The 21836-nt window shown below is 34.7% G+C and overlaps 1 protein-coding gene, 1 long non-coding RNA gene and 1 pseudogene across 8 annotated transcripts; all 3 read right to left on the bottom strand.

The window, feature by feature from the left end:
- Positions 1 to 305: 305 nt before the first annotated feature.
- Positions 306 to 14710, bottom strand: LOC126698882 (uncharacterized). Of its 7 annotated transcripts, none has more exons than XM_050396382.1 (9): positions 14297 to 14709; positions 10987 to 11136; positions 7548 to 7762; positions 7373 to 7443; positions 7110 to 7269; positions 2425 to 2614; positions 1270 to 1428; positions 840 to 928; positions 306 to 570 (listed from the first exon to the last, which is right to left on the bottom strand). In XM_050396382.1, the coding sequence occupies exons 1-9, from the start codon at positions 14634 to 14636 to the stop codon at positions 478 to 480; spliced, it is 1467 nt and encodes a 488-aa protein (XP_050252339.1). In that variant the 5' UTR covers positions 14637 to 14709; the 3' UTR covers positions 306 to 477. The 7 variants fall into 7 exon arrangements, 6 of the variants coding, with proteins under 6 accessions (XP_050252339.1, XP_050252341.1, XP_050252342.1 ...); XM_050396384.1 differs by having other exon boundaries at positions 367 to 570; positions 10987 to 11131; positions 14297 to 14453; XM_050396385.1 differs by having other exon boundaries at positions 367 to 570; positions 10987 to 11176; positions 14297 to 14445.
- Positions 3926 to 7103, bottom strand: LOC126698883 (uncharacterized). Its single transcript, XR_007646628.1, has 2 exons — positions 4446 to 7103; positions 3926 to 4051 (listed from the first exon to the last, which is right to left on the bottom strand). It is a non-coding gene; the product is annotated as an uncharacterized LOC126698883 (long non-coding RNA).
- Positions 14711 to 20022: 5312 nt separating the features above from the next.
- On the bottom strand, positions 20023 to 21069 carry LOC126701151 (uncharacterized; annotated as a pseudogene).
- Positions 21070 to 21836: the final 767 nt, after the last annotated feature.

Below are 21836 nucleotides of genomic sequence, written 5' to 3'. Positions count from 1 at the left end.
CAACTGAATCACAAATTTTCATTTAATTAGTTTGTTAGATGCAGAGTCTCAATAGTATTCCTAAAATCACTATAAAATCTACCTTTGAGTAAAATAAAAAAATTATTTGTTTGGGGTGTGAGGGGGGAGCTTCTGTAACTTTTAATCATTTAGACCATACAAAGAAGCACTCCACTGTAAGAAACCTGCAGACATGTTCAGGACATTTTGTTCAAGATAATAACTAAAGCTAAAATACAAAAGCAAGAAACAAGCATGCTTAACAGAAATATGATGACTGAGAGAAACACAGTAAACACGGGAACTGAGCATCAACCTGCAGGCAGATATGACTGTACATAACACATGAAATGTACTGTGCATCTGTGAAGGAGTGGGCATACAACTGCCCCAGAAAAACAAGCTGTTTTATCCATTAAATGAACCGGTATGCTGATGTACAAATTTTCCAATGTTTATCCTGATTGACACATTTTCTCAACATCGGCCTTGAACGACAAAGGGTGCATGATCAATTGTCCCAGGATTTCCCAACACCATATCAGCAACCATTTCAGCAGTCCCTAGAGCCTGGAAATTGGAAAAAAAATAATGAATGGTTCTTATGTTGCTTTCACACATGATGGAACTCGCAATAAATTATGGCATTTGCTAAATAGAGTCGAACTTTTAACACACGATTAATCACTTTGGCAATACCCACCAACAATATGGATAGACCTGCATGCATAGTAGGGCAATTTATTCCTCTGCAATTCTTTTGATTTCCTTTAAATTTTTAGCAGAAGAAGAGAGTGAAAATTAACTACCCAGAGAGAGAGAGAGAGAGTGAATTTTACCATTGAAAGTCCTCCTCCTTCATGCCCAGTTGCAAGGAACACATTTGACAAGCCAGGCACCGAGCCAATCACTGGCTTCCCATCAAGCACTGGACAGGAATATCTTATGTCATTTCAAATCCTCAAACTCAACTATGTTTATATATATAGTCTTGATTAATAAACTTGATTACTTAATGCTCATGATGATGAGCATTCCATAACCTAAAAGAATTACAACAAAATTATGCACAAAATAGAAGTGAAACTGTAAAATCTATAAAAAAAAAAAAGTGCTACTAATTGTAAGACCATACACACCGGACCAATCAAACAGAATACGAAGAAGCAATGCTTCCAACTGATTCTTTGACTGACAGTATCTCCAAAACTCAACTATTTAAAATACGTTTTTCTGTTTGACAAGGCTTTGAGGGATATTGGGACTCACTGTAAGGTCTTAACCCTATTCTCACTTTTCTGCTCTTACTGAAACATGAAAGGGGAAAATCTTGTAATTTTGGAAAAAACTCCCCAGCCCGCTTCCATATACGATTAGTGATTGACTCATCCACTTCAGAGCTGAACCCTACAAATTGGCGGCTGCTTCCTGAAAATACAGAAATTGGATCGATGATTAGTGGTGACATGCATGGATTTGTCCAAATGATAATAATGATAAATTTAATTTAGAACCAACAATACATATTGCAGACCCATATATTTCTGAAGAGAGATTTAAAGAGGGAAAGCAGGACTGCCATATTTGCAATTTGATACATCCATTTTAGGTCCACTAAATGCATGTGGAAGCAACTTATCATAAAATCACCATCAGATTACACCAGGCTCAATTACCCTATGTTGTGTAAAAGAGTCAACCTTAAAGCTCACAACAAATGTGAAAGCCTTTGTCCATTACAAAAATTTTATAAAAAAACATGAGAAAAAGATAACAAAAATATAGGTAAATGTTATTTCATTGAATTATACTCATGAAACATAACGATTTTTTAACCTCAAAGAAACTCTTGCTAAAGCTTTGGTAATGTAGGTTCAGAATCAACATGGACAACTAAATCAGAAAAGGTCATGGATCACCTCTCTCTGACTTCTTTTTTATTGGTCTAGGGCTTGGGGACTCACATATAGTGATTCTCTCTCTTTGTTCCTTGGCTCTTTTTTTCTTTGTAATTAGTTTTTCCTTGTTGTTTCTGCTTTTCTTTCCATTTTTGTAATCTTTGTTTTGCTTTGTGCTACTTTGCATAAAGCAGTTTTTTGAATATACATCTTTCTTACTTATCAAAAAAATATATATATATATATATACAGAACAGTAAAAATAGTGAAACTAAAATAAAATCACACAAAACAACACTTAAGTACAGAAAATTACCAAAAAAGGGGGATCCTTTGTAAATATTAAATGCAATCTAGCTCAAATGGCAACTTCTCCCCTTGTAAAAGCAAAGTAGAGGGTAGAGAACAAAACCAACATAACGTGTATATATATATATATATATATATAAAAGTCCCCTCCCTACCATATAATTGGTGACAGATAAAAGAGTATGGGAGAACAGAGAGCAAAGGTAAAAGGCTTTACCAAGAAGAAGGTTTCCCATAGCATCCAAAGTGGCTGTCATTGAAACAGACAAAGCTTGCCTATCATCATATGGTTCTGAGGCAGAAATGGTGGGAAACTGAGTTCCAGTTTGATGATCAACATAACCCACTTCCATTAGACCATGATTCAGTTGAAGGGACTTGAAATTCTCAAGCACAAGGAGATGACCCTATCATGCAGATCAAAGAGAAGGTGGTTCTCAAGTAAGATATAATATATTAATGCAACTCATGGAACACATGATATGCCCAACCACCAATTATTTATGTTCCAGGAAACATAACTTCTCTCCCTATTTACAAGGACTTGGATGTTGGGCATGCATGTATTCTTATATGCATGTTTGCTTAGGGTTTGTATTCATCCATTTCAAGATCTTACAATAGGGAAAAAAAAAACTCATTTATATGCCTTCACTTTTTTCTTCTACTGTAAACCTCAGATGAAGACATTTCACTTTTTTCTTCTACTGTAAACCTCAGATGAAGACATACCAGTAAGATACTTCACATGGATATTTTCAGGTAACAGAATGCATCATAGAAGTACCTTGGAGATATTTATCTTAACCAAGAATGTGTTAACCATACCACATCATGTCAAACATAGTACTCCACATGTTTGTGAAGAGTCCAAGTAAGTTAACTTCTATCTTTTCACAATATTATAGCAGAGAACATACAAAAACATGAGATGAAGAAACTTTTGCTCATGTTTTTGAGACAGAAACTTTGATGCATATTTTAAATCCAAGTTTTGTCAAATTCATAGATAAATAAGTGGGAAGGTCACATTGCCCCCCATAGTCTTGCCAAAGAACATTGTGGTTCAAACAGTGTCATTGTATGTTATGGAACTTGAGTTCAAAATTCAGTCCTAAGTCCCCGACCCATTTAAATTTTTTTTTTTGCCCAAACTATAAAGAAGCAAATTGGCAGTGTCCCTTTTCTTTCCACTCTCATTTCTGGTTGGCGTTTCTCAAATTTAAGTAATTTGTCTTGGATCACTAGTTTATTTGGTACGACTTTATCACATCAACCCCAATGTGTTCTTTAATTCTTCTTCCTTCCTTCTTCTTCTAAGGTGCATTATTACCGTTCACATGTGTCATTCACACAACAAGAAACTTCTTTGCTTTCCTTCTTTAAAACCCCAAATCAATATTTTCCCTTCACCTACCAAACCCTAATCAACCCCCCTCCCTCCAAAACATATTTTTCCTACCAAATAGCCACCAAATATTCATACTTTCAAACTCTAATTCATTCTATGAACCCTAGCTCTTTCTTCTAAAATCCTTAACCCAAAACCACAAATTCTCTCAACCCTAAGCCCACCACAAGCACATGTAGATAGATTTCTCCAATCTGTCCACCATCAATTTGGTATAAAAGCAAAGATCATAAAACGAGACTCTCACTGAAAATTTGTTACCTAGTCCATGATGATAACCAATGCAGAACTAATTTCAAAGTTCACGGCATTTTAAGATTCTGAAGAGACCTAGAAGACTTTGCAACAACTGAGTGAAAGGGTGTGTTTAATAGAAGCAAAACTAGAATGTCTACTGTACAAGAAATGTTGGATAAGTTGTAAGCTGCTGCACCTGCATTGCGTAAACAGCAACTGATCAAGAATTTGGATCTTTAAAATTAGGGCCAAGCAAGGACTAGTAATAATAAATATGCATGCCAAGTCCTGAAAAATTAAAATATGATATGGAAAGGATAATTTAAGTGATATATAAATAAATATATTTAAATACATATTAAGCTAATTTTTTATTTAAAAGATAAAATAATAAATGATAAAACGTGTAAAGTATGTCTAATAATAAAAGCAGTTAAGAAGCTATAAGTTTCATATAGGGAAATCAAATTGCAAAGAAGGAAATTAGAGAAGTATCCTTCCACATAAAAAAATATCCACATTGGATACATATGTAACAGTAATATGACTACCAATTGAAAGTATACATGCTTCCTAGGGCCAAGTTTTACCTCATCCCTATTGGCAAGCATTGCACCCATTCTCCTTCCAAAATCTCATAGATTTTGCCCTGCCAATTTGCTGCTACAACAGCCTTAGTCCTAGCATTGGTTCATGCATCAATGTGCTTCCTTAAAGAAGAAACTCAACCTTACCATTCACCACTAGTCCAATTTCAAGAATAGCCAAAGGAATACGTTAAAAAGACAATGAGGACCACAAAGAGCAAGGTGAGCATAAGGTTTATCGTGAAAAAGTCAGGACCAAGGAAGGTGATTGTCGTGTGGGTGCAAGTTTCAAGTTCAACAGTACTAATACTTTAACAAATTAAAACTCGAGGCCAAATTTTTCCAACTAAGGGAGAATGATATAACCATTGAAGATTTATCCATTTCCACTTCATTATTTTGTCCATTATGGGGAGCATGTGTGAAGTCCAACCGAATTATTAAAAATAAATAAATAAATGTGTGAAGTCCAACAGAAACAAATCATATGGTTTTAACAATCTAGGTGTCTTGAGATTATATTCCTTTAAATCAAATTAATCTCTTATTACCTCGTTAAATTTTTAGTTTAGTTGTCAAATCAGAAATGTTAATATACTGTTACAAGAAAGACTCCTCATAAATTTGTAGTTCATTCTACAAACCCTAACCCTTCTTGTAATTTTGTTTTTTGGATAGGTAACAAAAAACTTTATTAAGAAAAAATAGCCAACCCAAGCACATTGGGGATGTACTGTGGGGGCAAAAATCAAGAACCAAAATTACAATAATCAAGAAAACAAGAAAAATGCGACAGAGCCACACTCCAAGCAAGGAGAGTATGTAAGAAAAAGAACTTAATCTCTAGCAAGGACTGTTCGCATCCCTCAAAGCATCTAGCATTTCTTTCACTCCAAATACACCACATCAAGCAATGCAGCACAAGTCTCCAAAAATCTATATTGCAATGTCGCCCGAATTTACCTTGCCAAGACTCAAACAACTCAATTACCTTATGAGGCATAACCCACTGAAGTCCAAACAAACAAAACACCAAAGACCACATCTCAAAAGCTATGGGGCAATGAAGCAAAATATGATCCACCGACTCCCCACACCTCCTACACATGTAACACCAATCAAGAACAATAATATGCCTTTTGCGAAGGTTATCAATTGTAGGAATCTTACCTAAAGAAGTTGACCATGAAAAGAAAGCCACCCTTGGAGGAACATTCAATTGCCACACCAACCTCCAAGGGAAAGAAAGGGTAGAAGGGTGGAAAGAAAGGGTAGAAGGGTAGAAAGAAAGATAAAAAAACCTCTAACCTCAAAAACTCTACTCCTTGCTGGGTTAGGGTTTGTGGAATGAACAAGAGTTTTCGCAAATGATCCTAACCCTATGCCCACACAAGCCATATAAATACATTTCTATGTCCTACGCCAAGTTCTCCATTTGTGACATTAAGATAAGTTTTTCAAGTCAAAAGTCCCCTGGTTATCATATTCCTTTGCTAAATTTAGCTATTTTCTTGGAATTCCTTGATATTTTAAAATTTGGAGTTTAAGGTTGCATTTTTCTTGCTCTTTCAATACAGACCTAGTGCAGTAGTGATTTTGGCAAGATCTATCTACACTAAGTAATATGTAAACCTTCTTCTTTCCTTTGAAGAGGGGAACAACCATACATTAAGATCATGAGTTGGCACATGGCCAGATACCTCTCCCATACAAAGGTCACTTCAAGCCCTAGACATCAAAAGACTTGGAACACCATGAATAAAAGGATACATGAAACAAAGGAAAATTTTGAATAACCCTCTGTTTATGCAAGGAAAGTGGACAGGTCCCAAAAAAATTACAATAAAGCTAGGATCATAACAAAAATTCACAAAACCCCCCAATTTGCCTACAACCTAACACCTGGGCCCACCATAGTCTGCAATTTAAACCTAGACACTTGATCAAGGCTGTTCGTAGGCCCAGGGATAGGCCCAAAAATCAGTATAAAATGCGCCTAACCATTACAAACTACAACACTAATCCCCTGCCTTAGGAGATGTCTAGTAGCAACCCAAGGGTTAAAAATGGATGAACCTAGAGGCAAAGAATGCTAATAAATGTGAAGAACTGCCCATGCAGAAGAGACTTAACTTTTATATGTCTAGCCCAGGCCAGCTCTAGTTGTGTTTGCGTCACAAATCTCCAAGCCCATTTGACAAGCAGTTAAGGCAATGGAATTTTGCATCTGAAATCAAGAAGAGTTGACTGGAAAAGAGCTTCCCACCACATTATTTCAATGGCCCACATGTGAGGTGGTAGGCAAAGTGGAGGGTGTTATGAAATTGTTGTGACCCTAGCTTTATTGAAAAATTAAGAGGAAATAAAAAGGCTTCTGCAAATTCCTTACTAAAAGCATCATACTCAACTTGTCTCAAAAGTTAACCCCTTCAATAGGAGTAATTCTAAGTGGAATTTTTTATGGGCCGGGGATGAAAGTTTCCGGTGTCTTTGTTCCTCATCACTCTCACCACAAAAGAAATGACAAAGTGAGTGAAGATTTTTTGTCAATATGGATGCTTTCCTTCCCTTTTACTAACCAATTGCAGTATCAATACATATTTGGCAGAAAAAATAAAAGAATCTCAAAGGTATGCAAGAAGAAATCAATTCACATTGTAGCCTTACCTTTCGAGGCTTTATAGGGACATCCAACTGAATATTTGAGTCTCTAAGCAGGTCATGCATCAAAGATCCACTCCAACTGCCAGCTGCAACTACAATTGCCTTACCATACAAGGTACTTTTGGTGGTCTGAACACCTTCAACCTCCCAACTGCTTCCAGATCTGAGCATGCAAGAATTATGAAAGTTAGCCTGTCAACCAATATCATCTCCATTCCACAATTTTTCATGTAACTTATGGTGTAGCAGAAAAGGATGACAAAAACCTTAATAGACATGTCACTGGGTCATTATAGAACTCTGCATATCTGCCTTCTGATGCAAAATGTCTGTTAGCCTACAAATTAACCAAATTTACCTATCTCAATTATACTTCATAAAAAGGGCAGATAATTTGGTGTGGATAAAAATTTAATTACAAATTACAGAAAAGTAACATACCCTTTCAATGAATGCAACGGTACAATGAGCATCCAACTGGCAGTCATCAGGTAGAAAGGCAGCACCACTATCTTCCCCAACCATAAGTTCAGGCTCCTCTAAAAGTAAATCACTGCTACACAAGCACTCCGCTTGTAGCCCAGCTTCAGATAGCTGCTTCACCCTCCTTCTTAACATGTCCAGCTCCTCAGGAGTCCTACCAACCAACAAGCTTCCTGTAGATTTGAAATACAATCATATCCCCACTTACCTTCTTTTGTAATAATGTTTTAAACATTTCTTTTTGGGGAGAAAAATAAGAAGAAGGCACTGAACAGCTTATACTTTTAGCCCTTGGCAACTTTGTGTCAATACTTGACATGAGCTCCTCATGGAAAATATTAATTATCAATGTTTTTGCAAGTTAAATTAAAAAGAAAATAGGCACGCCCCAGGAATGAGCAACTTTGAATCAGAGTATGAACCTGATTGCCATCTCCAGAAATTTGTGCCTATTTTATATTATGACAGAATTCCCAATTTTCATGTTCTAATAAATACAATTATGCTGCAATAAATAAAGCTTTAATTATGATTTGTGCACTAAAAAAATACTTTTTTTATCTATCTTGATTTTGATATTAGAATGGGAAAAAAAATCCTCTTGCCATGAAGCAATTAAAGCTTATACAGAGCCAGAGCAACAGCAGCTAAGATATTTCGTAGTTCCAAACAGCAATAGTCATAAATGCCCAAACAAGAGTGGCAGCAGCCAAGATAGCCATGATATTTTCACTACCTACAACAGCAAAGTGATTTCTGCTTAAAGACTTGTTTGATCAAAATCAATTTTTACATTAATCTTGGTTTCTTAATTACCTTTTCAGGTTACTCAATAAGGTCATCAATTTTCTGCTGTTATCTCAAGATGGTTCTCAAGATATTGTTGCTAGCTCAAAGTGCTATCTGACTTCGTAGACTAGGGTTTGGGGTCTGGAAACACCCACTTAATAGGATTTTGGAGAAATGAACAAGTTAACAACAAAAGAATGAGAAATCCTAAATGACTGAGTTTAACTAAGTTGAACCACTGGTTTAAGCTACTGTTCCCATTCAAGGTAAACTAAATTGAATTGCACAATCTAGAAATAAGGCAATGTGAAGTAACGGGTGTTTGAGGATTCTGAAAGGACAGTAATCGATCTAAAACTTTTAATATTTAGAATGCTATTAGATTGGATGTCTGTAGTAGAAATCTATTCTATCTCTTCAATTTATGATTTGATGGATGCTTGTACTTTGTGTTCTTGATTGTATTAATCCCAATTTGTATATGTCGTGTATACTTGGGTGACTCTTTTTTAATGTTTGAATAAAAAATTTATTACTTATAAAAAAAAAAAAAAAAAAAAAAAAAAAAGGTCATCTCGATTCAAAGTGAATTGCAGGAATTATAAAGGATTCAAGCCTAAGTGATTGGACTAACACTAGATAGCTTCAAAATAAACAGCAAATCAAATCAAACTACAACAAACAACTACTAATTGCATCAAACTTCTGGATACTTGATTGAGATAACAATATAAATACAAGGAAACATGAACTTACAAGCATATGATTAATGATCTTCCTACAAGCCCAAGAGTCTACTTAATTATAGACTACTTCCTAAGAATCTAATCTAATGATCTCCGAAATGCTATACTTGTGCTCTGATAAGTGCTCTGGTATATTCGTGGTCCCTTTTTCTGTTGAATAAGGCCTCTATTTATGGTTGGAGGTATGGAAGTTATCAGAAAAATTTGCTAAATAGTACTTGACCAAACTAATTTAGTTATGTAGCACATTTTTGGAACTCGAGTTCCAAATGAAACTCAAGTTTACCAAATTCAAGTTCCAAGCATTATGTTCGATCAAATTGCCATAATGCTTGGAACTCGAGTTTGATAAACTTGAGTTTTTGATGCAGGACAACCAGAACAAAATTGAAACAACAGAAAAATAAAATATATGACCTAGGAGTCAGCACCTAGGCCTTGCTTGGAGTCAGCACCTAAGGTGGATCTAGAGTCAGCACCAAACCAAAAGAGAGACCAAACGGTCATTTTTTTCATTCATCAAAATATCAACTATCTCCTCAAGGAGTACAATAGGTTGCTTATAAAGGATTGCTAAACCTTAGTTCTAATTGGTTAGGAAACCCTAATTGCCTTATTACAAAAATAACCTTGCTTCCAAATTAAAATACTAATAGCCTAATAAATTACTAGACCTAAAATATAAAAATACAATTGACTTGCAAAAATAAATAATACTAAATAATAATCTTCTTGAATCTCCCGCATCAGTCACCCTAGAATTGGGTAGCACTTGGATAACAGAAGAATTTCAAGGACTCAAACTAGGGAGACATATACAAGAAGTACCTTGCATTTCACTTGCCAGGTTCAAGTGCCTTCAAGCCCGGGAGATATGATAGGGTAGTAACAAGACCTATACAAGTTTACAAAACAAGAAATATGTTTTCATATGACATGGAACAGGAGGGCTGAAATGGGAGCTTGAATAGGACAGGATTTAGAGGCCTTTTGTAGATTTTGTGGAACATGGGGGTTATTTTTTAAATGAAATTTCAAGAAAGACCGACTGCTTATTCAGAAGCTTATTTATGTTGCAGGCAATTTGCCTTTAGGTGCCTCACCATGAAGCAATATGGTATGGCTTACTTAAACATTAATTACTTCAAATTAAGTAACTTCTTTAGTATGTTGGGCTGTAACTAATCAATTTTCAATTTTTTTTTTAATAAGAAATCATAGCCATAACTGAATTATGATTGCAAGATGCCATACTTCCTCTTGTTGTGAGACTGCACAAGAACATAGCATAAGAAGTGAGACTCTTCTTGTTCTAGAGAAATTTTATGCCTTAAACAATCACTGCCTTTGCATTTTATTTATCTTGTTCTGTTATTCTGCTACTATTTGTAGTCTTGAACCCTCTCCTATTCAATCTAACCCCTTGTTACTCAAGTCCTAATCCATGCTCTCTGCTAGCCCATCATGATTCCTGTCAAGAGAGCATATAGCTTACAACCATGAGAGGTTATCCAACATCCTTTAAGGGGTCTACCCTGCATTAGTTCCATGTACATCATTCATTTTGATGAACATATAACTAATTTTTTACACAATGCCTTTGAAATACTAAAATGGCCTGTCAAAACGAAAGAAAAATTTTAAATACTAAATATTATAGTATTTATCATCAGTGGTTTTTAAGCAGAATAACCACTGGAAAGAGTTAGAATTAATCAGCATCAAACAACCATGCATAGCACGGCTTGACTGAATTTTATGAAATCAGAGTTCATAAACTTATATAAAGTAATTTAAACTCACATAAAAAATAAAATAGCAAATCCATATTTTTTGTCTGATCAAAGGCAAAGTTGAAATACCTGTCTTCTTCCAACCCAAAACTTCTAGAGGATTCAAGCCTTGATCACATATACTTTCCGCCAACATCTCCCATAATTTGCGGCTTCTCATTGCAAGCTCCCACGTATCACTTCCAGGTGTTTTGTGTACCATCCATATATAACCCTGTCCTAGAACCAGCTCAAATGTCAGATCAAAGGTGAAGATACCCTACAACGAATCAGAGTTCAGGAAAAATAAAGAAAAATGCATGTAAGAATACACACTTACACTCAATTTTTCAAACAACCAGAGAATTGCTTCATATATTTCAGATGAACCAAAGTGATGAAAAAATGAGAATGAATTTATCAACCATCCTTATTTATTTTGCCAACCACCACTAATAATAAAGGGTATCATGGTAAAAAAAAATTGTGAGTTGTCAGCAGTTTGGACAATTTAACAAGATTCTACTAAATGTTCAAAACTTAGTTTTCCTTAGCTTAGGTCCATTAGGTACCACTTAAAATATACACACAATAAGAAGTTTACCAGAATGGTGGCCGCATGGAAGGGGGTTTCCAATATTGTAATTTTTTATAATCTGATTTCCAATATTGTAATTAGCTTTATAGAGTTCACATTTCACAAGTGACAACACCTTATAAAATATGGTTATATCATATATTTAGAACCATCTTTTTCTATGTTGATCTCTTACATATTTGATATGCTAAATGAGACATATTATTATATAATTTCTGATATTCAATCAAGTCATAGGCATGATTACTTTTTCTAAGGATCTAAGTCTAAGTCCTCTTTTTTTTGGGGATATATTGTAACACTTCTCTTTTTCTAACCTTTTTCCTCCCCATTGTTTCTAACATGTTAGTATAAGTGACATAAATGCAGTCCACCCAAGAAAACCAAAAACAATACTCCATCCGTTAGAGAATTATTTAATACTCTAAGAGCAATGTTCCCTCCTCCCACATGAATGGTGAGACCCACTATGAATTTGATCAACAAGACCCACTATGATGTGAGAGGAGAGAGCACTGCTTCCCGAAGTACTGAATAATTACTCTCATCCGATCCCCATTTTGCATCTTCACCTTATAAAGCCATCTCTATAACAAGATCTACCTCCACCCCATATTGTTAGTCCTCTTTTTTTTATTTTGGGATATCCCAAAATATGATTTTTTATTTAATTTATAGACAATGAGGAAAGAGGAGGGAAGGGTGGGGTTCAAACACAGACATGGGCTACCAAAAAGGATGTCAATTACCACTGCTATCACTTAAACCCTAAAATAGCCAAAGGCCTTGTAGTTGAATTGGCACCTCCCCATGCACGAAGTTCTCGGGGGGAAAAGGGTTCAAGTTGTGGGGTTAGCATGGATTTTTTTTCAAAATAACCAAATCCCCCTAACAATTTCATTAGTTAGCAAGGTTTTGAAACTATTTAGCAATCTAACAAATCGAGTGCAGAGAACTCGATTTTGTTGTGCTAAATCGAGTGTGAAGAGGTTGAGTTCCATGTAACTCGAGTCTACACAACTCGATTTCCCTGCCAGGCTACGAACTTCACCAAACCAAAGATGAAGTTCCATGGAGATGAAGACCTAGACAAGAAAAACATAGAGATGGAGGAAACTAAATCGAAAGAACCAGACAAGAAAAACATAGAGATGGAGGAAACCAAACGAATGAGGAAGAAGGAGATTTGGGAAGATTGTTTCCGCCTTCCTCTGGGTTGGTGTTTCTGCTATGTAACTCAAGTGTTTCACTCTTGAGTATGAAACTCGAGTGTGAGACACTCGATTTCCTACTAAAACTCGACCCCACCTCGCTCGATTTCAAAGTGCAAAATCGAGTCTAACAGACTCGATTTGTTAGATTGCCATATAGTTTCAAAACCTTGATAACTAATGAAATTGTTTGGGGGATTTGGTTATTTTGAAAGAAAAAAAATCCGGTTAGCATTATACCATAGGAAATCGAGTGTCTCACACTCGAGTTTCATGTTCGAAAGTGAAACACTTGAGTTCCATAGCAGAAACACCAACCCAAAGCAAGGCAGAAACAATCTTCCCAAATCTCCTTCTTCCTCATGCATTTGGTTTCCTCCATCTCTATGTTTTTCTTGTCTGGGTCTTTCGATTTGGTTTCCTCCATTGTTTTTCTTGTCTGGGTCTTTCGATTTGGTTTCCTCCATTGTTTTTCTTGTCTGGGTCTTTCAATTTGGTTTCCTCCATCTCTATGTTTTTCTTGCCTGGGTCTCCATCTCCATGGAACTTCATCTTTGGTCTGGTGAAGTTTTTAGCCTGGCAGGGAAATCAAGTCGCGGAGACTCGAGTTCCCTGGAACTCGACCTCTTCACACTCGATTTAGCACAACAAAGAGTTCTCTACACTCGATTTGTTAGATTGCTAAATAGTTTCAAAACCTTGCTAACTAATGAAATTGTTTGGGGGATTTGGTTATTTTGAAAAAAAAACCGATTCGGGCCAACTTAGCTTCGATTCAAGCCGATTCGGGCCGATTCTTGCCGAGCCGGGCCAATTCGGCCAGAATCGGGTCATATCAGCCGAATCGGATCGTATCTGCCGGCAGCCGAAACTGACCGAAACAGGCCGAAATCAGCCTTGAATCATGCCGGAACAGCCAAAATCGGCTTTGAATAAGGTCCAAACATCCTAAATCTGTCCTTCCTCAATTTTATTTTGAATATTTGTTACTTCTTTTGTGTTTTCTTTTTTGTTTTGTGTTTTGTTTTGTGTTTCTTGCCTTCTTCTTTCTTTGTTTTGCGAACCGAGGACATATAATGTGTTTTTTAAGAATATTTTAATAGTAAAAATTTATAGAAAATATAAATAAAAATATTTTAATAATTTTTTAATCGCCGCGCCCCGCCACACCCGCATCCTACTTTTTCAAAAATTACTGAGTTCCACACCCGCACCCAAATCCGAATCCGGAAACACACCCGTGCTTCATAGGATATACAGATAAACACAGCCATTGACCAATGAAACACAAACAATGTGTCTCTTTCCATTAATTTTAATGCAGCTATTTGGTTTGAATCCAATTGCAAAAATTAATGTAGAATTGTAAACACAGCATTAATTTTTTTATATTTATATAATAAGTAAATAAACACAATGCTAATAACTTTCCCAACTTGTCTTTTACTTTACTTAAAAACCAAACATTTATTTTTCATTAGTTTTGTTTGAAACTTTGAATATAGAAACTTTTAACAGTGAAAGATAATGCATTTTTGGAATTTCTAAACAAACAGAGTATTAGAAGGACCCGACTTACAGAAAATGATACCTGCGCCAGTAGCACCGGAACAAGGGACAGCCTTGTCGACCACCGCGACAGAAAGATCAGACCCGATTAAAAACTGTCGGGCTATAGTCAACCCGATTATCCCAGCTCCGACTATCACCACATCGAAAGAGCGAGACTCCGCGGATATCGGGTACGAGCCGGACAAGGTAACGGGTTCGGGTCGGGTTGTGATTCTCGTGGTTTTGGATACCAATTTGGAGCCCAGAAAGAAGCTATTTTTGGTGCCAAATAGCTTGTTTGAAGATGAGACGACACCGATTTTGGGAGAGATGGGATTTGGATTTGGACAGTAGAAGATGGATGAGGCTGAATAAGCCATTTTTTCTTCAGACTTTTTTTGGTCGGATGTGAGGAGTCAAGGAAGTAAAGACCCAAAGTAAATGTTGAATTTCTTGTTTTAATTTTTGAACACATTTTAATGGTTATTTTTGAAAAACCAAAGGCATTTTTCAATTTTTATTTATTTATTTATTTTATCTTCTACAAACTATTACCTATTCCTGTTTTTTGGGTTTTTTTTTTTTTTTAACCTTATGATTAAGTTACATCCAATTTATTTTGTAAAGTGTAAAAAAAGGACATAATTTTACTAATTTTTAGTTTTTTTACAATAATGGTTTCTAAGTATACAAGTGGCGCCACATAGTATCTAAGGTTGTAAATGAAAATATATATATATATATATATCATTTAAGAAGTAGGGGTAAAATCCAAACGCTCTCAAACATTAAGGGTGTTATTTGCAATTTACCCATATACTTATATAAACTCAATGTGTAAAGAGATCCATATGATATCAAATTATTATTTATTGATAATATAAATAGTCTATTCGTGATAGAAATTAATGGAATAGTGAAGGGTTTGTCATGATTTTTTTTTTTTTTGCAAGTTTGTCATGATTTTACTATATTTAGGAAAAGAACAATTTAATCAAGTAACTCATGAATAAGCTTGAACTTGACAAGAAAATTAATCAAAGCTTAAACATGTAATCTTGTTTGCCAATAAGCTCTAGCTTAACTTGACTTTGACATAAAACTTAATAAAAAGTCTAAACTTTTTATACCAAATTCGGCTAAGCACATTTAGTGCACTTTAGTATTCATGTCAACCCTAGCTCAAGCAATACAAGAAGTTAAGGGAATGTATAACTACCAATTTTGGAATTATCAGGATGATTGTTATTTATTAACATGCATGATAGCTAAAAATTAAGAAAGATTTCCTAATAATAAGCCACCAACCTAATATTAATTGGATTAAATGCATCAATCGAGATTGTCACCGGGGGAGGGGTGGGGGTGTTGTTGCTTGAAAGTATTTTTTTGCTTAAACATAAAAACCTTAATTTGGATTGAAAAGCAAACAAGGAGCATAAGCCTTGCCAAACACCTTGATTTGACAAAAGTTAACCAAATTAGTCAATTTTTTCATAATTTTAACCAAAAAAACCTAAGTGCTTGATCAAAGCAAATCTTGGACCGTCACAACTAAATTTCAGTTTAAATGACTGTTCAATAATAAAGATTAGATGTAAATCAAACGAGGTATAGCGAAAACATTAAAAATTTCACAAACTCACAACCATTTTTTTTTTTTTTTTGAGTTTGGGAAAGTTTGACTTAGGTTTGACTTTGGTCAAACGATCTTGGAATTGTTTTGATCTATAATTTTTTGGAAAGCTCATGTGAATGGTTTTATTTTGAGGGGTCACGGGCAACCAAATTCCAAGCAAAAATGAACATAAATTATCGAGGACAATGAAACCTCAAAACATGTGTGAATCGGCACATAGCTACACTTGTAAACCTCTTGAAACAAAAGCTATTTCAATTGAATCAAAAGCTCAAGCAAAATGTCGGTGTTGCAAGCTTTCCAACAATGTCTCGCTCACTCAATATCAAGCTTGAGAAAGCTCTTGAAACACATGCACCAACTTGTATCATGACAAAACGTAAGTTTGAAATGTTATAAGGCACCCATTCCTGAGGCCATAACTTTTGATCCAGACCCCTGATTGAGGCAAACTTGGTATTGTTGGATATATAATTTCGTAAAATTTCTAATGGTACCTTGTTTATGAAATTTCAAGACTTGAAAGCTCAGAAAAGCTATCAAAGTCAAGGACAAAATTGGAAATGACAAGGTTTCTCTACCAACTAATTTGGAGGGAAACCCTTCACATTCCTCCTTTATTTTTTTATTGGATGTGAATTTTGAAAATTTAATCGTTAAATTGCATTTTCTTTATGTTGTTAATACATATGTAAAATTTCATTCAAATAAAATGTTATTTACTATTCAACCAATAAACTTATTTTTTATGCATAATTGTATACTATAGAAACTTGAAATTTAAACATTTGATTGATGATATAACTATTGATTTTTAATATTCTTGAAAACTTGCAAGTATGGAGGATATAATAAAAATATGCAATCCGACAATTAGATTTTCAAAATTTATAGAAAAATACTTAAACAAGTTGAGAACAAGTAAAAAATTAATCTACATATAAAATTTGAGGTTAATCTGGTATGACCCAAGAAAAGCATTAATCATATCTACACTATACTATCCATAAAAAAAAATTAATTAAGTTGCAATTGAGACTTTTTGTGATAACTTATATAGGCCAATTCGATGTAATAAACAATTGATGTGGGATTCAACACAAGTTCACACACCACACTTGTTTAATTCAATCCACATAATATGGGGTAATACGCATTCGACAACATAGCAAGGTCGTTCCCAGTTCCAACTGCAAAGTTTTGGCAACATTGAGAAAATGGGCATTTGCAGGAACCCAGGGACGAAGTCAAGTTTGACACAATTAATTATTTGGGTAAAAAATACATGACTTTATATTTACTTGAGAGACAGAGAAATCGAGTTGCAAACACAGCCTTTTCTAGGAGAAATTATTGGGACCACCTGGAGGACCTCTGATGTGGTCCTCCCAAGTCCCAACACCCAATAAGAAAATGCCATGTGGCTATTTTTTTAAATTCAGCTCCACATCATCATTTCCCATTAGCTTAATTATTGTTAGCAAAACCAAACCAAGGTTAAAACTTTTCTCAAACACTTTGTTAGCTCCACTTACCCACAGCTAGATTTAACCCAAAATCAACTAAACATATTCAAAATTTTTCTCAAATGCTTAACCCTATCTGCCTCTTTCATCCTCTCTCCCTCTAACTCTATTTTCCCAATATCTCTCTAGAGAAGATATTGGGCAAACCCAGCCGATACACTCTGTGATTATGTCGGAGATGCGGAGCCCAAATGGGTGGCCCGTCGGATTCGTGTAGTGGAACCGGGAAATGTCCTCAGAAACCATCACCGGCGGCAACAACAACAAAGATCCTATCTCCCTGCTGCTGCTGCTTCTTCTGCCTCTTCTTCTAACCATATGTGTCCCGGCATACACTATATAGATCATGGAGGCTATATCTAAAGAAATCTCGTCTGTAGAACATTAGATTTTAGAACTTAAAGAGGTAGTTAACAAGATAAAAGAAACCTCAGATAGCCCTAAACTATATAGATCTAAAACTGGAAACAATAGAAGATATAATAAAAGAAGAGAACTCAGATTCACATGCTTTAGAAATAAGTCTTAAGAACTTTAAGACAACTATAGTTAACAGATTTGACCAGTCTAAAAACAGATCTAAGATTATAGAAAACTTTCAAGGATTGATAGGTTTCCTAGTTAAACAACAAAAGTATGAAGGAAGAATCCAAGATTACAAACTAGAAGACAGATTCTCACTAGTAGAAATTAAAGAACTTGAATAATGTCTCTATAAGCTACACTAGATATGATCATAGATTTGAAAAAGCAACTAGAGGAACGAATAGAGATCTTAAAACAAAAATTAGAGTTACTAGCAGTAAAAAAATAAAATAAATAAATAAAATAAAATAAAATTTTGAAGAAAAGATTCCCAGGAAGAGAAATTCTATTTAGAATTTAAATAGATAAAATTCTGATATAATTTTACAAATCATTTTACTATATAATGGTAAGTAGTTTGTTTCAAATGTAGTATTAGGTATTTTAAACCTAATCTTTCTTGGGTTTCAGAAATTGGGTTAAAAGTGGCTAATTGATTTTGGGTTCACACAGTTTGATTTTGGCTAATTGATTTTGGGTTTCCGGCTGTGGGTAAGTGGAGTTGAGTTTTAACTTTAGTTTGGTTTTGCTAACAATAGTTAAGTTAATGGGAAGTGATGACATGGAGCTGAGTTTTAAAAAATGACCACGTGACATTTTTTTATTGGGTGTTGGGACCTCTTGGAGGTCCTCCAAGAGGTCCCAATAATTTCTCCTTTTCTAGAAACAGGAAAACTTTTTTGATAAATAGAATCAGACTATATATATAGGGTCTGTTTGGATACCATTTATTGCTGAAAACTGAAAATACTGCAACAAATTAATTTTTAAATATGTAAATAGTGCTGTAGGACCCAATTTTAAAGTTGTTTTTGTTGAAAAAAGTAGTTTGTTGGGTCCCATGAACAGTGCATGGGACCCATTGTTTTTAAACGCAGACGCAAACATGCACTAAATAATCCGTATCCAAACTCCACCATATTGATCGTTTGAAAATAGCTTATTTAACTGAAACTGAAAACTTTTGGCTAAAAGTACTATAGATAAAGTTAAAAACTAGTTGAAATAGTATAGTAGAAATCCATGAATAGTATCAAAAAGTGTAATGAGACCCATAAATAGTAGCAAAAATAAGCTGAATAGTAACAAAAATAAGCTAAATAATAAAAAAATATAGCTTTTTCAGCCAATACCAAAAGCAACTTAAGTTGAAAATTAGCCACATTTTAAAATCAAATGTGAATTTACAATTCCATCATTTTATCCAAAAAAATGAAAATTGTGATTGTTGGATAAAGAGTTTAAATCCCTTGTGAACTTCCATGTAAATAAAATTCTTTCATCTAAGCACACAATTAATCTAGCTCGATCGTCAACTCTACCTTCTCTACATATTTGGAGACTGAAGAAAGTGGTACTAGAGAGGTTGAATAGTTGGAGGACTTTTCTTCTCACTTGCCCTGAAGTTCATTTCATTTAAAACCTATCCCAATCACAGAATTGAGGAAATGAATAGTAGTTATTTTCTTTATTACCTTGCACTTGAATTGAATGAAACAGGTAGACATTCCATATCGTATAATTACATATTACGTCTCATATACCGTGACACATTATCGTGACATGGAAACATAAGAACAGGCAGCAGGGCAGGAAATAAATTAGAAAGGCCACATGAAGAATTTTATATAAAATAGCAACAAAAATTGGCTGACATAGCTTCATTTAGTGTGACCTAATCTCATATGAACCTGTTATTCAACAACCTCTACTTTTATTCTTTTGTAAGTTCACAATGGGTGAAGCCTATAAACCCAGGATCCCCAACAGCATATCTATTTGACATGTTTTCAGACATTATACCATATCAATTCAACAAGCATTACCTTGCAATGATCCTTTCTTATTTATTTTAATAAGTAGCTTACCTTAATAGCATGAACTTGCTTTGTAAAGCTAATCCATAATTAGTTTACAATTTACTTGACTAATACATCATCCTGTAAATGCTACAGAAGTTTTCATTTAACCAGTTGGTTAGCCGCGCAGTCTTGATTTAACAGCATTCCTAAAATCACTAGAAACCAGCACTATCATTGAGTTAAATAAAAAAGTATTTGATATGTTCAGGACATTTTGTTCAAGATAATAACTAAAGCTAGAATACAAAAACAAGAAACAAGCATGTTAAACGGAAACATGATGACTGATAGAAGCACAGAAAAAATGGAAATTGAGCATCAACCACTGGCATATATGACTTGCACACAGGACATCAATATTTATTATGCTTCTGTGATGGAGTACCATACAACTGCCCCAGAAAAACATGCTGATTTACCCATGAAATGAACCAGATGAAAAAATGTTCCAATTTTTTTTTTCTGATTGGCACACATTTTGTCAACAACATCGGCCATGAACAGCAAAGGGTGCATGATCAGTTGTCCCAGGATTTCCCAAGACCATATCAGCAACCATTTCAGCAGTCCCCAGAGCCTGCAAATTGGACCAAATAATGAATGGTTCTTATCTTACTTTCTCACATAATGGAAACAGCAATAATATAACTTTTAACACAAGATTAAAAGTTAACCACCCAGAGAGAGAGAGAGAGTGAAAATTACCAATGAAAGTCCTTCTCCTTCATGCCCAGTTGCAAGGAACACATTTGGCAAGCCAGGCACTGAGCCAATTATTGGCTTCCCATCAAACACTGGACAGTAATATGTTATGTCATTTCAAACCCTCAAAACTCAAATATTTTAAATACATTTTCTGTTTGACAATGATTTGAGGAATATTTGGGACTCACTGTAAGGTCATAACCCTATTCTCACTTTTCTGCCCTTACTGAAACATGAAAGGGGCAAATCTCGAAATTTTGGAAAAAACTCCCCTGCCTGCGTCCATATATGATTAATGGTGGACTCATCGACTTCAGAGCTGAACCCTACAAATTGGCAGCTGCTTCCTGAAAATACAGAAAATGGATTGATGGTTAGTGATGATATATATGGATTTTCCCAAAGGATAATAAAGGAAGTAAATTGGGGTGAGGGTGGACATTGGAAGTTAGACAAGCATTATTCCAAGAACCAACAATATATATTGCAGACCCATATATTTCTGAAGAGAGATTTGAAGAGATAAAGCAGGACTGCTATATTTACATTTGATACATACTTCTAGTTTAGGTCCACTAAATGAATGTGGTAGCAACTTGTCATAAAATCACCATCAGGCTTCATCAGGCTCAATTACCCTTCTTATATGAAGGGTGTAAAAGCATCAATTTTAAAGCTCACAACTGTGAAAGCCTTTGTCCATTGCTAAAATAAAGAACATGAGAAAATGATAGTAAAGAAATTGAGCAGAAACGTACAGGTAAATGTTATTTCACTAAATTATACTAATGAAGCATTGTGATTTTAAACTCAAAGAAACTTTTACTAAAGCTTTGGTAATGTAGATTCAGAATCAACATGGACAACTATATATATGTATATCCAGAATAGTAAGGTAATGAACTAAAGATCACATTCTCAAGTACAAGGTGGTGACCCTATCATGCGGATCAAAGGAAAGGTGGCTCTCAAATAAAATATAGGAAATTAACACAACTCGTGTATAAGGCCAAAACACGTAAAGAGAATATCAAGGAAATAGAATCAATCACTCCAACAATGAAACAGAATCATTACTAAAGATCACTTTACGTTTAAATGGTACTTTCTTCCCATGTGTTCACTTATATAAATTTTTTTAAATCATTACTAAAGATCACTTTACGTTTAAATGGTACGTTTAAAAAAATTTATTAATTATATAATATTATATACATATATATATATATATATATTATTAAATTAGTATTAGTAGGAGGAACC

This window comes from Quercus robur, chromosome 9, assembly GCF_932294415.1.
Source record: "Quercus robur chromosome 9, dhQueRobu3.1, whole genome shotgun sequence".
Classification (NCBI taxonomy): domain Eukaryota; kingdom Viridiplantae; phylum Streptophyta; class Magnoliopsida; order Fagales; family Fagaceae; genus Quercus; species Quercus robur.
The sequence above is the reverse complement of the archived record's forward strand: the minus strand, read 5'-3'. Positions and strand labels throughout refer to the sequence as shown.